This window comes from Schistocerca serialis, chromosome 1, assembly GCF_023864345.2.
Source record: "Schistocerca serialis cubense isolate TAMUIC-IGC-003099 chromosome 1, iqSchSeri2.2, whole genome shotgun sequence".
NCBI classification, from domain to species: domain Eukaryota; kingdom Metazoa; phylum Arthropoda; class Insecta; order Orthoptera; family Acrididae; genus Schistocerca; species Schistocerca serialis.
In genome coordinates this window covers 535,185,214-535,201,512 of record NC_064638.1, presented here as the reverse complement: position 1 = coordinate 535,201,512, position 16,299 = coordinate 535,185,214, and the positions used below count along the sequence as shown (strand labels likewise).

Genomic DNA, 16,299 nt, shown 5'->3' with positions numbered 1-16,299 from the left:
CCCAATCACTCGACCACGTTCGAAATCCCTGAGTTCCACGGAGCGTCCTATACCGCTCTCTCACGATGTCTAATGATTACTGAGGTCACTGATACGGAGTACCTGACAGTAGGTGGCTGCAAAATGCACCTAATATGAAAAACGTGTTTTAGAGGGTGTCCGGATACTTTTGACCACATAGTGTAGATTCCGAGAAGACGAAACGAGAGGATATATAGCTTCAGCGCTGTCGGTTTCTTATTGTTGTTGCAATGCAGATACATTTATGTAGCAAGGAGAGGAAAAGCTACCCGAACTTTTTTTCCGAGGCTATATACGTTTCATTCTCTAGCTAAAGCGGACTGTTCGAGCATCGACTGACATGGAATCGAGAACTATTCAGCCAAACAGCAAGCGAGTTGGCAACGGGACAGAGGGAATGGCATTTTCAGTTTCAGACAAAGGAAACTCCCCAAAACCGTCGTCACACGCCAGTAATAGGAACTAGAACTACAACAAAAAAAGTTTCAACCCGGGGAAATTTCCCAAATGGGACGGAAATCGGTGGATGTAATGTAGATACACAGACAAGCAAATAATTACAGTTTCAGAAAAAAACTGGTGATTTATTCAAGAGAACGAGCCACACAATTGAGCTAGTCTGTCCACATCCGTCCCCTATCCAGTAGTTATTCGACTTGGTATTCATAGACAAAGTTGCTTGACATCCTCCTGAGGGGTATCGTGCCAAATTCTGTCCAGCTGGCGTGCTAGATGTTCAAAATCCCGAACAGGTGGTTGGACCGTGTTAATAATCGTCCAAACACTGGGGAGTAGCGCCATGTAAATTCTGTGTACGAGGAAATATTACGCAGCGGGTTTTTCATGCAACGTTGGGGAGACATTCGACTACATCGCTGGCCGAGGTAGGGATTGGTAAGAACCATCACAATAGTAGGGAATCTCGCCGTTTGCGGTAGGACATCATCTTGCTGAAGTGTAAGGTCAGGATGGCTCGTCATGAAGTGCAACGAAACGGGGTGTAGAGTATCGACGACGTACCGCTGTGCTGCGAGGATGCAGCGGATGACAGCGGAAGGTTCAGGTTATCAAATGAAAATGCACCCCAAACCAGCACTCGTGGTTATCGGGCCGTATGGCAGGAGGCATTCACGTTGGTATCTCACCACTGCCCAGGGCATCTCCACACACGTCTTCGCCGGTCATCGGTGTTCAGATCGAAGCGGAACTCAACGCTGAAGACAGTTGTACTCCAATCAATGAGATTTGCAGCTGAAACTTCATTTTAACACTATTCTGAGACGATATGTCAGATAGAAGAATTGTATGCCTTGTGTGCCTCATCCATATAATTTATAGAATGGACCATCAAAAGGTTTCCTTTCGAGGGCGTTGCTGGAGTGTATATGCAACGTATCGCGACTCCGATACGGGTATACAAGCACCGAAACGTAGGCAATGATTTAGTGTGGCATTCGTATCTTTCCGACGTGCTTACGGTAAAGGCAGAAACATGGACTATGGGGATGTTATTATCAAATGCATCCGAACAGGACTAACATGCTGTTCTTTTCTTGGTTGCCGAAGGAGAAAACATCGGTGAACATCCATCGGAGAAAGAAGAATGTGCAAGGGGCAGCATGCCCGTCCAAAGCTACCGTCACCAAATGGTGACCCAAGTTCCGTGCTGGTTACGATTCGACACAATACAGCGGTTGATCGTAGCGCAGAACTTACACGAACTCAAGTGGCAAACACTCGAGCACTCAGCTCATAGTCCTCATCTCTTCCCATGCGATTCTCGCTCATTCAGTTCCAAGAAAAAGGCCATGAACGGTCGCCCATACCTGGGCAGAAGGCATTTACGGAGCTCCTCAAGCAGCGAGTCACGGTGTATTCAGCCTTGTGAGTCGGTGGAATGATTACCTCAAGTCTCACGGCGACTTTGCCCGATTGGCATACCGATTCTGGACTGTGCGACCTTCGAACCGAACCTTTCTTTGACCCTTATGTATGTTTATCGATTTGTGTAGTATGTTTCTCGCGCAACGAGACACAACTAATAAAGCACTGGACCGGAGCACGATCCCACCTCGTATTATGATTTCCGTTGTTCCCAAGCGAAGATGAACTGCTTTCTAGGAGGATGTTACGGATGTTTTTCTGGCTCATCTTTGCTCCTGACGAGCTTTTTCTTTGTTTCCGACAACCTCATGCTCGACGGGAGATCAAACCCGAATCTTATCTCCTTCCTTCTTCATGTATCAGTTTATTAGTAACTGATTTGTACTAGTAACTCCAGACATTTGGTAGGATTTTAATGTGAATGTGTGTGTGTGTGTGTGTGTGTGTGTGTGTGTGTGTGTGTGTGTGTGTGTGAGCATACTTGTGTGTGAGTGTGTGTGCGCATGCGTGTGTGTGTGTGTGCGTGCGTGCGTACTTGTGTGTGAGTGTGTGTGTGTGTGTGTGTGTGTATGTATGTGTGTGTGTGTGTGTGTGTGTGTGTGTGTGTGTGTGTGCTTGTGCCCGTGTGTATTTGTGTATGTGTGTGATTGCGCGCACAGGTGACTCAATGCGTGTGCGTATTTGCCTTCTGCTTATACGCATGGGTCCCCCGAGCTACACACACGGAAGTCGGTAGGCTACACACCATTTTTTCTGCATTCGAACACGCGTCCTGCTAGATCGCTTACTCGAAGTTAATAAATTTTCCCCTTGTCATTAAGGTATGTTAAAAGTTTTGTTCCCTCCTGAACGACCGATCAGTGTTTTGACGCGGTAAAAGAAACAATTTCACTATTGTATAATTAGATCAGTTATGTTTAGTTGGGGGGAAACGAATGAAAGTAATAACAAAGAGACAAGGAAACTCTTAGAGAAAGAAATAATAAAGGACCTATGTTTGTTCTGCTCTCGCAGGAAGAACAGTGCAGATGTTAAACCTTCATATGGGTCCGTGAACACATTGAATTGCATTTTGTGGCGACAGAATCACATTTCAAGCAGCGGTGCATTCTCGTATGCGCAGCGGATATTGCTCGTGTTAAAGCTGTAGAGGCAAAACATAGTGCTGCTCCCTTCTTACATATTCGTTTTAATAAATGTTACTCTGACCTGTGCAAGGGTGCTATACAAAATCGTTCAACGGAAAATATTGTCATCCTACTTCTGCTCTAAATGGTAGTTCGGCTTATTTCGTCCGAAAGACTGTCCACCTGCTTCCGCAATCTACGTTGCTGATCTTTCAATAGCGAGGTCTTAGTTTGTCGTTTCGACACAGCACTCACAGTGAGGCCAACTCACAAAAAACCAATTTTTACGTGTGTGGCCTGCCGTCTGATGTTATGTTCGAAGTAAATGGATATCGCGGCGTTATTGTGTTGGGACTTGGCTTCCTTTAAATGTGTTTAGTGTTTGTGCAGTGGTGGTTAGTGTTTAACGTCCCGTCGACAACGAGGTCATTAGAGACGGAGCGCAAGCTCGGGTTAGGGAAGGATTGGGAAGGAAAGCGGCCGTGCCCTTTCAAAGGAACCATCCCGGCATTTGCCTGAAACGATTTAGGGAAATCACGGAAAACCTAAATCAGGATGGCCGGAGACGGGATTGAACCGTCGTCCTCCCGAATGCGAGTCCAGTGTGCTAACCACTGCGCCACCTCGCTCGGTGTGTTTGTGCAAAACAGGTGACATGGTACATAAGACACACAGCTGCCAAAATATTCTTCACTTATTTCACATTTCTAACTCTGAACCGGCTGTGATAGGATACTCAATGCATTTTCTTTTTTCTTTTTTTTTCAAATAGTCGTATGGTCAAGTCTTCTAATACCGCTGGCTATGCTGTTTCGCCACGTGAGGCACTTATATAATTGATCATAACCCCGAATCTTTATCGATTTCACTTTGTCTCGTTTTCCTTTCGTCCCACCTACTATGCGCATACTACGAATTTCATAATTTTATAATACGAGATTCTGTCCACTGAAAAGTGGAGGCCGTTTTTTGGTCTTTACACAACACGAGAGCAACGAATTTTCTCTTTTATTCAACTCAGATAATTCTTACAAGGGAACCTCCCCATCGCACCCCCCTCAGATTTAGTTATAAGTTGGCACAGTGGATAGGGCTTGAGAAACTGAACACAGACCAATCAAGAAAACAGGAAGAAGTTGTGTGGTACTATGAAAAAATAAACAAAATATACAAACTGAGTAGTCCATGCGCAAGATAGGCAACATCAAGGACGGTATCAGCGCAGGAACACAGTGGTCCCGTGGTTAGCATGAGCAGGTGAGCACCGTGAGGTCCTTGGTTCAAGTTTTCCCTCTAGTGAAAATTTTACTTACTTTACTTTCGCAAAGTTGTGATCAATCCGTTCGTTCATTGACGTCTCTGCTCACTGTAATAACTTTAGTGTCTGTGTTTTGCGACCGCACCGCAAAACCGTGCGATTAGTGGACGAAAGGACTTGCCTCTCCATTGCGAACCGAAAAGATTTGGACGCATTGTCATTTGTCAACCGATTCCTCCAAAGGAAATCACGTCTAATATATTCTATACGACACTGGTGACGGCACGTGCGCCACATGACAGGAATATGTTGTCGACACATCTAACTTGTACACTTGGCGAATGGGTAAAAAGATTCTTCTACCTTGCCCGATTTAGGTTTTCTTGTGGATGTGATAATCACTCCAAAAAAAGTGATGAAAACATGAGAGTTTGTCACATAAACTGAAAATAAAAGATTAAACTTTTCACTCGAGAGAAGACTTGAACCCAGGACCTCTCATCCCGCAGATGCTCACGCTGACCACGGGACCACGGCGCCCGTAACCTCTCAGTCTCCTTGATGTAGCCTATCTTCTGCATGGACTACTCAGTTTGTATATTTTGCTTATTTTTTCATAGTTCCACACAACTTCTTCTTGTTTTCTCGATTGATCTGTGTTCAGTTTTTCAAGGCCTATCCACTGTGCCAACTTATAAATAAATCTGAGGGAGGTGCGATCAGGAGGTTCCCTTGTTAGTTCTTCCCTTTGTCTGTGATTCGGAAAAATCTTTTATTGAAGGAATGAACACTTGACGAAATATAAGGGCTGGCTGAATAATTGCAGTGTAGCGAAAAGCGCTAATTGAAAAGGAAAAGTGACTTTTAGCCTCCTCTATTTAGTCTTCTCGACATTTCATTTAGTCCACCCTCTTTGGGTGGTTACTATTTTATAAGGAGTGATTCAATTAATGTATTAGTTTTGTATAAATGAAATATTACACTGCTTTGTTGGTCTTCGTTATTTACATAATTTATTGCATCATCAACACACTACACATTTACTTAGATACACACATTTTTTAGATAAGTACTTACATCTCTACACTTGGCTAGCCAACAATTACCAACACAGAAAACCACAGAACTGATAACATGGAACAGGAGTTATAGAACACAACCGCAGCAATACGCGTTACAAAGTTAGACAAAGACGATGAGTGACGCAAGTCTCACAACGCTAATGGTTCAAATGGCTCTGAGCACTATGGGACTCAACTGCTGAGGTCATTAGTCCCCTAGAACTTAGAACTAGTTAAACCTAACTAACCTAAGGACATCACACACATCCATGCCCGAGGCAGGATTCGAACCTGCGACCGTAGCGGCCTTGCGGTTCCAGACTGCAGCGCCTTTAACCGCACGGCCACTTCGGCCGGCTCACAACGCTAATACACATTGCGTTATGTACATGCAAAAAAGTCATATACGATTAATACAGTATATAATTTACTCTAAAATTACTTTAAAACTATAATCCAAAAAAAATTCAGAAGTAATAATAGTAGTTTCAAATGTCTTTTCAAAATTAAAAAATATACTTATAGCACAATGTTTTAATCTTTACCATCGGAAATAATTATTTATTGCGTATTTGTTACAATGGAATGTAAACAGAATAATCCTCTGCTGTTTATTTAGTCATAAATAAAAAAGAAACTTATTATATGGAAAAAATGTCAGTGGATCAGGTAACGTATCGAGAAAAATAGAAAAAGAAATCTGTCAGTACCACAACAGCCAATAAAAATAATAATTCCATTGCCGAAGGAGGACAAAACACAACTTAACGTTCTAAACGTATTATCTTTGTGGCCAGGAGGCATAAAATTAGGATTTCATACTTTTAGAATAAACGATAAGTATTTCCGTACCTTCCTTTATTTATTCGAGGTACACCACCACCAACATAGTCTGAATATGTGGATCAAAGATACTTCTATATTTCCCTGAAATATCCGATGACGTCTTGTTTGTTCTTCCAGATTCGTTGACTATGTTTTCCGGCTTGTTTACATATTAGGTTACGCAACATAGAAACTTGCCAACCAGTACCTTCAATCAAGTGTAACCCATAAGGCATCTCAAACGTACTGAACTGAGAATAAAGAGACTAACTAACGGTTTTCATTTAAAATACCACTAAACAAACCAGAATATCGGAAAGGTAACTAACGAAATAAAGTTTTGAGGTAAGTACAAAAACTTTATTTTTCAAAGGATAATAAGTCATGAACTCTTCCGATAAAAGGGTATATTACTCACTCTAAAATCTGTTTACATTACCTTCGACAAGCTTTTTGGAACTCTAGTAGACAGGTACTGTAACTAAGAGCTGGGGCAGAGCATCAAGAATGTATATATTTGTATGTGTCCTTTTTCTGACAGTTAGAAAAGATATGGGCTACCATTAAGGTATGACGATTAAAACTGCTGTGTATGTACATAGTTCATAATTTTCTCGGCGATCTTTATCTGCTACATCTATAATCCGGAAGGACCCTTACGATATGTTGCGAAGCGTAATGCGTTTACCACTGTTCGTCCCTCCTCTCTCCTCTTTGGTGTTCAGTTCGGGAATGTTTCGGAGGAACAACGTTAGTTACGCCTTTGTGTGAGCTTGAATTTCCCTAAATTTACCCTCATAAACTTTTGGAGAGTTATGCGTAGGAGGTAGCGATATATTGGTTGATACTTCTCACACGTGCGCCCCCTCAACTTCAAGGTAAATCACCCGCGATGCTGAACGCCTCTCTTGCAGCTACTGCCACTGACGCCGGCAGAGCAATTCAGTGAAGCTTGCATCCTTACAATATGAACGTATAAGGAAACGTTCTGTGCTTCTGTGTACCCTCTGTACTTCCTCCGTCAGTTTTATCTGGTACGCATAACTGACTGAAGAGATATATTCACATAGTAGTCAAAGGAGGGATTTATGAGATACGTCCCCCGTGAGTGGACATAAATTGATGCAGGTGATCAGACAGGACGCTTAGGTACATGTGACCTGCAAAGTCGTACCTAAATGAATCGGAGATCCCTTATCACTCAAACAGCACACACCCCACACCGTTACAGAGCCTCCACGATCTACTTATCTAATAATAAATATAATTCTACAGCTTCACCTTCCAAAAGCTTCTATTCTCTCCTTCTCAGAGCTGCTTATCATTCACATTATATTCTCGTACAAGGCTAAATAAAAAACAAATACCTTAAGAGTACCTTTCCTAAGACTTACTGTTTGGTTCGATGTTAACAAGTTTCTCTTTTTCAGCAACGCTTTCCTTGTTTTTTCAAACCTGTATTTTGCTTCTACCATCGTCAGTTGTTCACTGCCTGAATAATAAAACTCGTCTATTATTATTAGTGTGTAATTTACTAATATAATTCGAATAACATCGCCAGATTTAACCCAACTAACTTCCGTTATGCGTTACTTTTCTTGGCACATAATCATCTTATAGCCTCTTTTCGATACACTATCCATTCTGTTCATTTGCCATTGCAAGTCCTTTGCCGTGCGTGACAGAACTGCATGTCACCGGCAAACTTCCCTATTTCAAATTTTTCTCCCCTTTCCAGATTTTTCTTGTTTTTCTTCACTGATTGCTGAATGCATAGACTGAATAACGTCGGATAGCGGCTATAGTCCTACCTCACATCCTTTCACGCACTTTATAACACTCCTGTCCGCTACTGTTATGCTATAACCTTAAAGCTGGCGGCAGTTATTATAGTGAAATTATTTTTATTCAAGCGATTATAGTATAAAGAAGCAGAGCAGTGTTACCTTCTGAGAGGAATTTCGTTACACTGACCGTGTAGTACCTAACGGAGGTGGCTTATCGAAAGTTACATAAATATTTAAACAGTACCAAACAATATTTTACCTATCTACACTGTTCAAAGAATAAAGAAAACGATCACCAGCCTAATTAGGGAAGAGAATGATTGACATTCTTGTTCAAGAAGATAAGTATAAGTAACTTTAAAGGACAAACACAACCTATACTTGGCCACACGACAGTGCAATGAACTCTGAAACCTGTATATGTTTACGTTAAAGAAAGTGCTAACAGTTACAAGAGAACATGGCTATTTACATAATGGTAACAGAAAATGACATATACTTTTGCCTTGAAGGTTTGTTCAAACTTAATGGCCTCAATAATATTGCTATCAATATTCACTGTAGAATCATAAAATAGGCATAGGTTCAATATTACTTTTCAAACATTTTCCTATCTGACAAAAAAAAATTGTAAATGTAGTTCACTGCAAAGGTATGAACTTGTCGTAGGTTAAGTCTCTCTCTCAGCTAAACACTTTTCTATTTACAATGACAGTTAAATGTATTTCACTAACAAACAATTTCTCACTGAATTTTGAATAAAAGAAGTTACTGTTTTCATAGATAGTGGTCTTTCTATAAATTGTTATTTATCCTGAGCATAAAGGATAAACCGTGGATCCTATTACATTACTAATATGCACTTTCAATACACAAGAGGAACCCAATATTGTATAGAATTTGAATTGAATAACAAGAGTAATTAAGACTTTCTATGATTAAGTAACTTTATGCATTTGAACTACTTTCAAAGGAGGGGGGCCCTTAATCTTAACCAATATAGTAGAGAAAACTAAACACACTTTCAATACACTAGAGAAACAAGTAGTTAGCAAGCATGAACATGTAACTCTCAACAGTTGCAGTTCTGAGCTTTTACTGCATTTAAACACAAATTTGAGACATTTGTAAGATACTTTCAACAAACAATATTAATTTTAGCACACTCTAATGCTATATTAATTTTAATATGCCACCAATAAAGGACACTGGGTAAGGAGGGATCCTAAGTGGATATGTGACTGAGGAGAAATCACGGTAGGTACAAGAGTTCAGTCAATTCTTACCTTATATTTGGATACACTATAACATCCTATGAGCTGATCTTTCACTGTACATTACTATAGTGTCCCATTACAGTGACTGCGCAGTGTGGTGGCAATTGCATAGTGGTAGGTGGATTTGCAGGTAGAATTGCTGGACTCTGTCATTTCTTGGTGGCGATGATAGATACCAATTCCAGAATAGTTCCAGCTATTTATCCATCCATCCAAGGCACTGGAAAGCGTCAGGAAAAGCCTCTCTCGGAACCAGCACAATACCCAACTTTTACTTGAGCAGTTGATAGTTTAGTAGCTCGTCCCCGACTGACTCTCAATTCCACCTTTTCTACCTACGCCAACCTCAATTTGCGCGCGCTGCATTCTCCCGTTCCCGAGGGGAAACACAACACCTTTTACATACTAAATAACTAAGAACCATAAGTGAGGATCACCAATTACATAGCCGGCCGAAGTGGCCGTGCGGTTCTAGGCGCTGCAGTCTGGAACCGCGAGACCGCTACGGTCGCAGGTTCGAATCCTGCCTCGAGCATGGATGTTTGTGATGTCCTTAGATTAGTTAGGTTTAACTAGTTCTAAGTTCTAGGGGACTAATGACCTCAGAAGTTGAGTCCCGTAGTGCTCAGACCCATTTTTGAACCAATTACGTAACAACAGACAAACATATTAATTAAAAGAGAACATTTGCACATATTGGTATTTACACAAAAAATTACTTAAACAAAATTATTCCATTTCGAAGATAACCAAAGACATTAAGTGAGGAAGACGGTCATATCATTTGCTCATATCGGATATATTACATAGGTCACACTTCCCACTTTCTAAAAGACATCAAAGTTTTTAACAGAGAAAAGAAAAAACACTCTTATGGTATGGATTCAATCGAACAACGTTTACAGAAACTAAACGATATAACAGTAAATAAAACAAAAGCCAAAATAAATCAGTAGAGCAGTAGAGCTATGGTGTTACATCTTCAACTCTTGTAACTGGAGTCTGGTATCCGTACAAGTCGCGATAACGTTTCACACCCTATAATTTATCCCTGCTACCTCCAACATTTCAAAAGGTATAATCACGTTAACAGCGCCAAAGGTTTTCCTCAATTCTATCACTGCTAGATATATGAGTTAGCCTTTTTTTTACCTTTCTTCTAAGAAAAGTGGTGTCATCATATTTGCCTCATTTGTTTCTTCATTTCTCTGAAACTCAAGCTGTAATCTTACACGGGAGTGCAACACTGGAAGAAGAAGTTAACTCCGCATGCTGTGTGCGTGCAAAGTAACATAGCTCCATGGGAACTGGACCACTTACAAAAATGGCTCAAATGGCTCTGAGCACTATGCGACTTAACTTCTGAGGTCATCAGTCGCCTAGAACTTAGAACTAATTAAACCTAACTAACCTAAGGACACCACACACATCCATGCCCGAGGCAGGATGCGAACCTGCGACCGTAGCGGTCGCGTGGTTCCAGACTGCAGCGCCTAGAAACGCACGGCCACTCCGGCCGGCGGACCACTTACAGAAAGAACTGAAGTAGTACAATACAGTTCAGTAGTAGGTAAGTGAAAGGAACACACAGTAACGTGAGTATACGGGAACATTTATTCAAACACGATTTTTCACGATGTTCTTGACATTACAGAAGGCGGGACATGGATTTTAGTAGGGTTTCTGATCAGTACGAACGGCTGTGCATCCTCTGCAACGTGTTCCCATTCCGGCCACAAAGCTGGTACAGAGCTCTTACGGTAGGGCGTTCCATTCTTCCACCAGTGTGGTTGACAGCTGCTTGGTGGTCGCTGGTGCATGTGAACGTACTGGAAAACGTCTCCCTAATGCTCCCCGCACGTGGTCGATGGGATTTAAGTGGGGCAACTGGCAGGCCAATTCATTCGCCGAATATCATGTGATCCAAGAGTTCCTCCAGCTGCGCTGTTCTATGTGGTCGCGAATTGCGCATGCTTGCACGTGTGCATGTCTGAAGGGCACTGTACTCTGAAGATACAGACACTGTATAAACAGACGTTGGAATCATCAATGATGTACCCATACCCGACGAGCAAAAATGACGGTATGTGTTTCTCGTAGTGCACGAATTGTGCAAGCATAAGGGTTTTGACTACGTGACATATACTAGTTTCATTCGGTTCTGGAGGCGCTCTTGGGTAATCGAGGTGGTTAAGGCGACCGCTCGGGATGTCAGGGTACAACTGTACATGGATGTGGATGGGCACTTATCACGGGATAATTATATATTTTTATTTTTATAGTGACGTATTTTTTGATTTTGGTTGGGGTGTCTTTAAATATTGTGGGCTAGCATTAGACTTTTAATTAACTAATACCGCGACAACACTCGTACGGACATCGGCTGCCCCGAAGTATGTAGGATATATTATTTTTTTAAGCACAACGCGCGACTCACTGCCTTCTAATAATTAGTTTGCGTGAGCTCTGCTATTCAGAAAAGAAAATTTGCGTATTCTTACGCAAACTCTAATTATTAATATTGGCACAATGTAGTTATATGAAGGCATGGTGTCTGTTCTTTCGGACATGTCTGAAAATACAGACAGCACCCAATCATATAATCTGATTGGCCTTGTTGGGTGGATACACAGATACGTCCGACCTCCTGTAGGAATCTCGTAGAGCGAACGTGGAACAAATGGACAGAGACAGCGGGTAGGTGGCGGTCGATGGGAATGTAGATCGACGTTTAGGGGTGCCGAGATAGTCCGCGCACTTGCGATAACGCTGTGTCGCGAATGGTGCAGTGGTTAACGTCCCTGCCTAGCAAACTGGAGCTCCCGGGTCCGAGTCCCGGTCTGGTATATATTTTCACTCGTCGCCGCTGATCCTATGTAATGTTCCAATGCGGCTATCAACAGTGATCTCTTCCCTTTCCTTTCCTTTCTTCCCTTCTCCACCTTCAGATTACATATTGCACAAAGTTTCCCAGAGCTGTATTCGTTATTGACAGTGTCCGCTCCTTCAGACTCTTCTGCACTTTGAAGGTCATTGTATTGTGAAGGTACAACACTGTACAAAACGAGAGACTCTAATCATAAATGACAGAAAACGTGGACCACTAACACGTTATTCGACAATATCGTGGCTCCGTTACCTGTTTCCATCTCTCGCCGCATGAATGTATGTTAAGAGTCACGGACTAAATCTGCTCTCATACGAGATGAGCAGGCGAGCACAATCCTTGTTGCTTCAGTACCTATGCACTTAGCACCAACACGTACGGTGTCACTGATGTTCGGGTGTCATCGGAACGCCACGTACTTTTCTTCAGGCAAAGAGACCGTAGCATGACATTGCGTGCCTTGTAATCTTGTTTAAAATTGTTGCAATTGCATCTGCTGTTTCACGTAGGTTCCTTCTTGCTTGCTGCACAAAGCAGCAGCCATTTGCTGCTGTAGCTGACTGTGGGCAACCATCTCCTCTCCTCCGGGCAGCAGAGAATGTTGCTCGGAACCCTCTCCAATCAGGAGAAACAATGCTGTGAACAATACCAATCGCCTGGGATACACACGTCACAATTCGTCCGTCTTTCCCGTTTGAAGTCAGCCATATGTTGTCTCCGGGCGATACTGTAATGAAGAATATCACAGTGCACAGCAAGTGTTAGCTGATTGACACACACTGACTCCACCCTTTTCTCCAACTGTCTCGTGTTGCGCGCCCAGCCACATTTGGAGCTATAGACACGCTGATATCATGCCCTGTTACGCCCAGCATCCTGTGCACGACTGCGAGAGTGTTAGCCACATTCTCCGACACTTTCATTCATTTCTCACAAGTAGTTCGTATGTTATTTTACCTATCTCACCCTTAAGGTTTTCACAGCAGTGTATAATAAAATGGAAAACTGTATTAAACAAACTCGCAATGAACATGAGAAGAAGCATCCCGCCAAGTGACACGCGGCCAGTTCGTAGGTCAAAACACGTGACGCCGTTGACATTTGATTTACGGCTACTTGTCGCGGTTCTTGACGCGGGACGGTGCGGTGCGTGTTGCAGCGATGTGTCGTCCCGCGACGTGGCGGCGTCCCCTGAGCTGCAGTGGGCGGCCCTGTCCAACATCACGGCCCTGATGAAGACCTTCTTCAGCAGCCAGTTCGTGTTCCCTGTGCTGGGCCATGACGACGGGCCGCAGCGCTACTCGGACCTCTTCGAGCTGTGGAGAACCTGGCTGCCGCCGGAGGCCGGGAACACTTTCGCTGCAGGTACGCAATACTCCCCCCACCGACGCCATTTGATGGCCTACTTCTATTTTATGCTATTTGATACACCTGAGCGAGGTAAAGATACAAATGGGTGATATATGACTGGTAGGAACGAAGTCTCCCGTAATTAGTTTATTATCTACCGCGGTCACACGAAGTGCGGCAGGTTGAGATAATTTCTTGTCAACAAGCACAGAAATATTTTCCACGCGTAACAACGCCGAACAAAGTACAGACTGACAAAAAATCGTGCTTCTAACACATGTTAAATCAGATGTAACAATTTAAAATGTGGTGACAGTCCACCATAATTAATTAAGTCTGTGTTAATTCTATTCATACCTGTCGCTTTTGCATATTATTTGTGGTTTTCAAAGCTGCTGTGAGTTCTTTTATCGTTACGTCATGTACGCCTTTTGCATTCTTTTCTGAGCTGGGACTTTTTCTTTTTTCTTTTCCGTTTTAGGACCAAACTGTATCTTTTTCTGCTTTAATTGATGTTTTCAAACTTTAAATAGTATCTACTGATGGTCGTGAATATCACATTATATGTTACTACTGTATCCATCGAAGGCTTGCTTTTGGTTTCGCTTCTCGCTTTTCCGTTTATAGATATGGTTCTTTTCCAGGATAGTGTTTGAAAGATAAATTTTATTCTGTTTTTTAAAAAGAAACTACTAAAAAATCTCTCGGGCGATACTCTGACTTGAGCATTGGGAACAAGAATCTTCTATGGTTGTAGTGGGATAAAGTATTGGTATAGTTTACTGTCACTCTCCTACGATCCATTATAAGTGTCAGGTGCATTATAGTCTTCTTAAAAAATGTTCAAATGTGTGTGAAATCTTATGGGACTTAACTACTAAGGTCAGCAGCCCCTAAACTTACACACTAATTAACTTCTTCAAAAATGTTCAAATGTGTGTGAAATCTTATGGGACTTAACTACTACGGTCAGCAGTCCCTAAGCTTACACACTACTTAACCTAAATTATCCTAAGGACAAAGACACGCACCCATGCCCGAGGGAGGCTCGAACCTCCGCCGGGACCAGCCGCACAGTCCATGACTGCAGCACCTCAGACCGCTCGGCTAATCCCGCGCGGCATAGTCTTTTTGTTGGCACAGATGAATGTGAGATCTATCTGCAATTCTCAGGCTTTTCAGTTCTCCTAGCCCTTACCGGGAGCCGAAACGGTACAAATTCCGTTGACGGATTCCTATCAATACTGTCAAATGCCAGTTCACTTCGTGAGGCACTGCAGAAGGGCTGATTATTTACCAGCAGACGCTAGAGCACAAACCAATTAGCAGAAATTATACACCACCACCTCCATCGTTATAGCCGGTTGAATACTAACGACATATGTCAATTTAGGGTCAGGGTTCGAACAGGCCACGCCTGTGTCGAATTGGATTACAGACGAAAGCCGTGACTCTATTTGGACGTGATGTGTGGATACATGCTATACTGGATTAGATTAAAGCAATTTGGAATTAGATGTTATATGATGAGTTTGATACGAAATTGATGGAAAATTTCCACACCTGTTAGGGACGTAAAACTTGTGGAACAGGGAAAACACACTCATGAGCCAAACCATTATAACCATTGGTACTCGTGACATTCATTCCCGCTTGGCGGTGTTGCGGGCTACTGGTTAATAAAAGCGACAAACTACTGCGACCGATTCCTCGCTTGCAATGCAGGAAAAACGGACTTTTAACATGTGTCCGGAAATGGACCGTGTGCGTGCAATGACAAAAAAATTTCCAGAAAATCACTACTAAGCTGCTTCACATTCACGTCACTGCAGACGTTGAAAGTGGCCTCCATGAGATTGTAGGTGAGAGGGATAGTAGTGGTTGCCATGCAGGATAGAAGTGATCGTACTTTTGTCTTATGCGATGTTGGCGGGCCACTTGCTTGGAGCTTCTACTACAGTTCACCGCAATATCCTGTAAGACCCGGTCCTTCAAATCTGGTGTGCACACAGTCCGCCGCTTCCCTCTATATTCTTGTGTTTGAAAGGATCGCTGATCACACAGAGACCCAAAAAGTGCTTGAAATGTGGTGTGATGTGGCAAGTGTCTGTGAGGGCACTTGTTTTGGCACAGCCGCGCTGCCTGTCGACCATATCCATCTGCTTGGCCGTACACAAACAGTATCTCGGCTCGTTCCCGACATGAATACTGGACTATTCTGCTGCTTACAGCACGCTGCGTCAATCTCACAGCCTGCAACATCCAAGGTTCAAATGGCTCAGAGCACTATGGGACTTAACATCTATGGTCATCAGTCCCCTAGAACTTAGAACCACTTAAACCTAACTAACCTAAGGACATCACACAACACCCAGTCATCACGAGGCAGAGAAAATCCCTGACCCCGCCGGGAATCAAACCCGGGAACCCGGGCGCGGGAAGCGAGAACGCTACCGCACGACCACGAGCTGCGGACGCAACATCCAGGGAACAGACGGTATTTGATCAGACGAATTGTCATTCATCAGTGCCCTCTAACGTGGCAACGATGCATTTCCGGAAACATGTTCATAACACCCTTTTTCCTCCACTTAAAGTCAGAAATCAGCCCCTACAGTTTGTAGCTTTTATTCGTTATCACCCTGTATAAGCAGAGCAAAGGCGAATGAAGAATTATTCTACGGACTATACAGAAAACAAATAGGTAAGTCGACCTCCTTTTCTACGCCGGACTGCAGTGGCCGTTAAGTTATCGAGATTGGTCCGTGGATCAGTGGAAAAGTATCATCTGGTCGGAACAATGAGGCTTAATGTTACCAGTC

The 16,299-nt window shown here is 42.8% G+C and overlaps 1 protein-coding gene across 1 annotated transcript in view; it reads left to right on the top strand.

The window, feature by feature from the left end:
- The window catches only part of LOC126411812 (acid sphingomyelinase-like phosphodiesterase 3a), a 1,193,501-nt gene that overhangs the window by 1,145,701 nt on the left and 31,501 nt on the right, over positions 1-16,299 (top strand). The window contains exon 6 of the mRNA XM_050081397.1: positions 13,287-13,492. Coding sequence (XP_049937354.1) covers positions 13,287-13,492 — 206 coding nt within the window. The remainder of the gene's footprint in view (positions 1-13,286; positions 13,493-16,299) is intronic.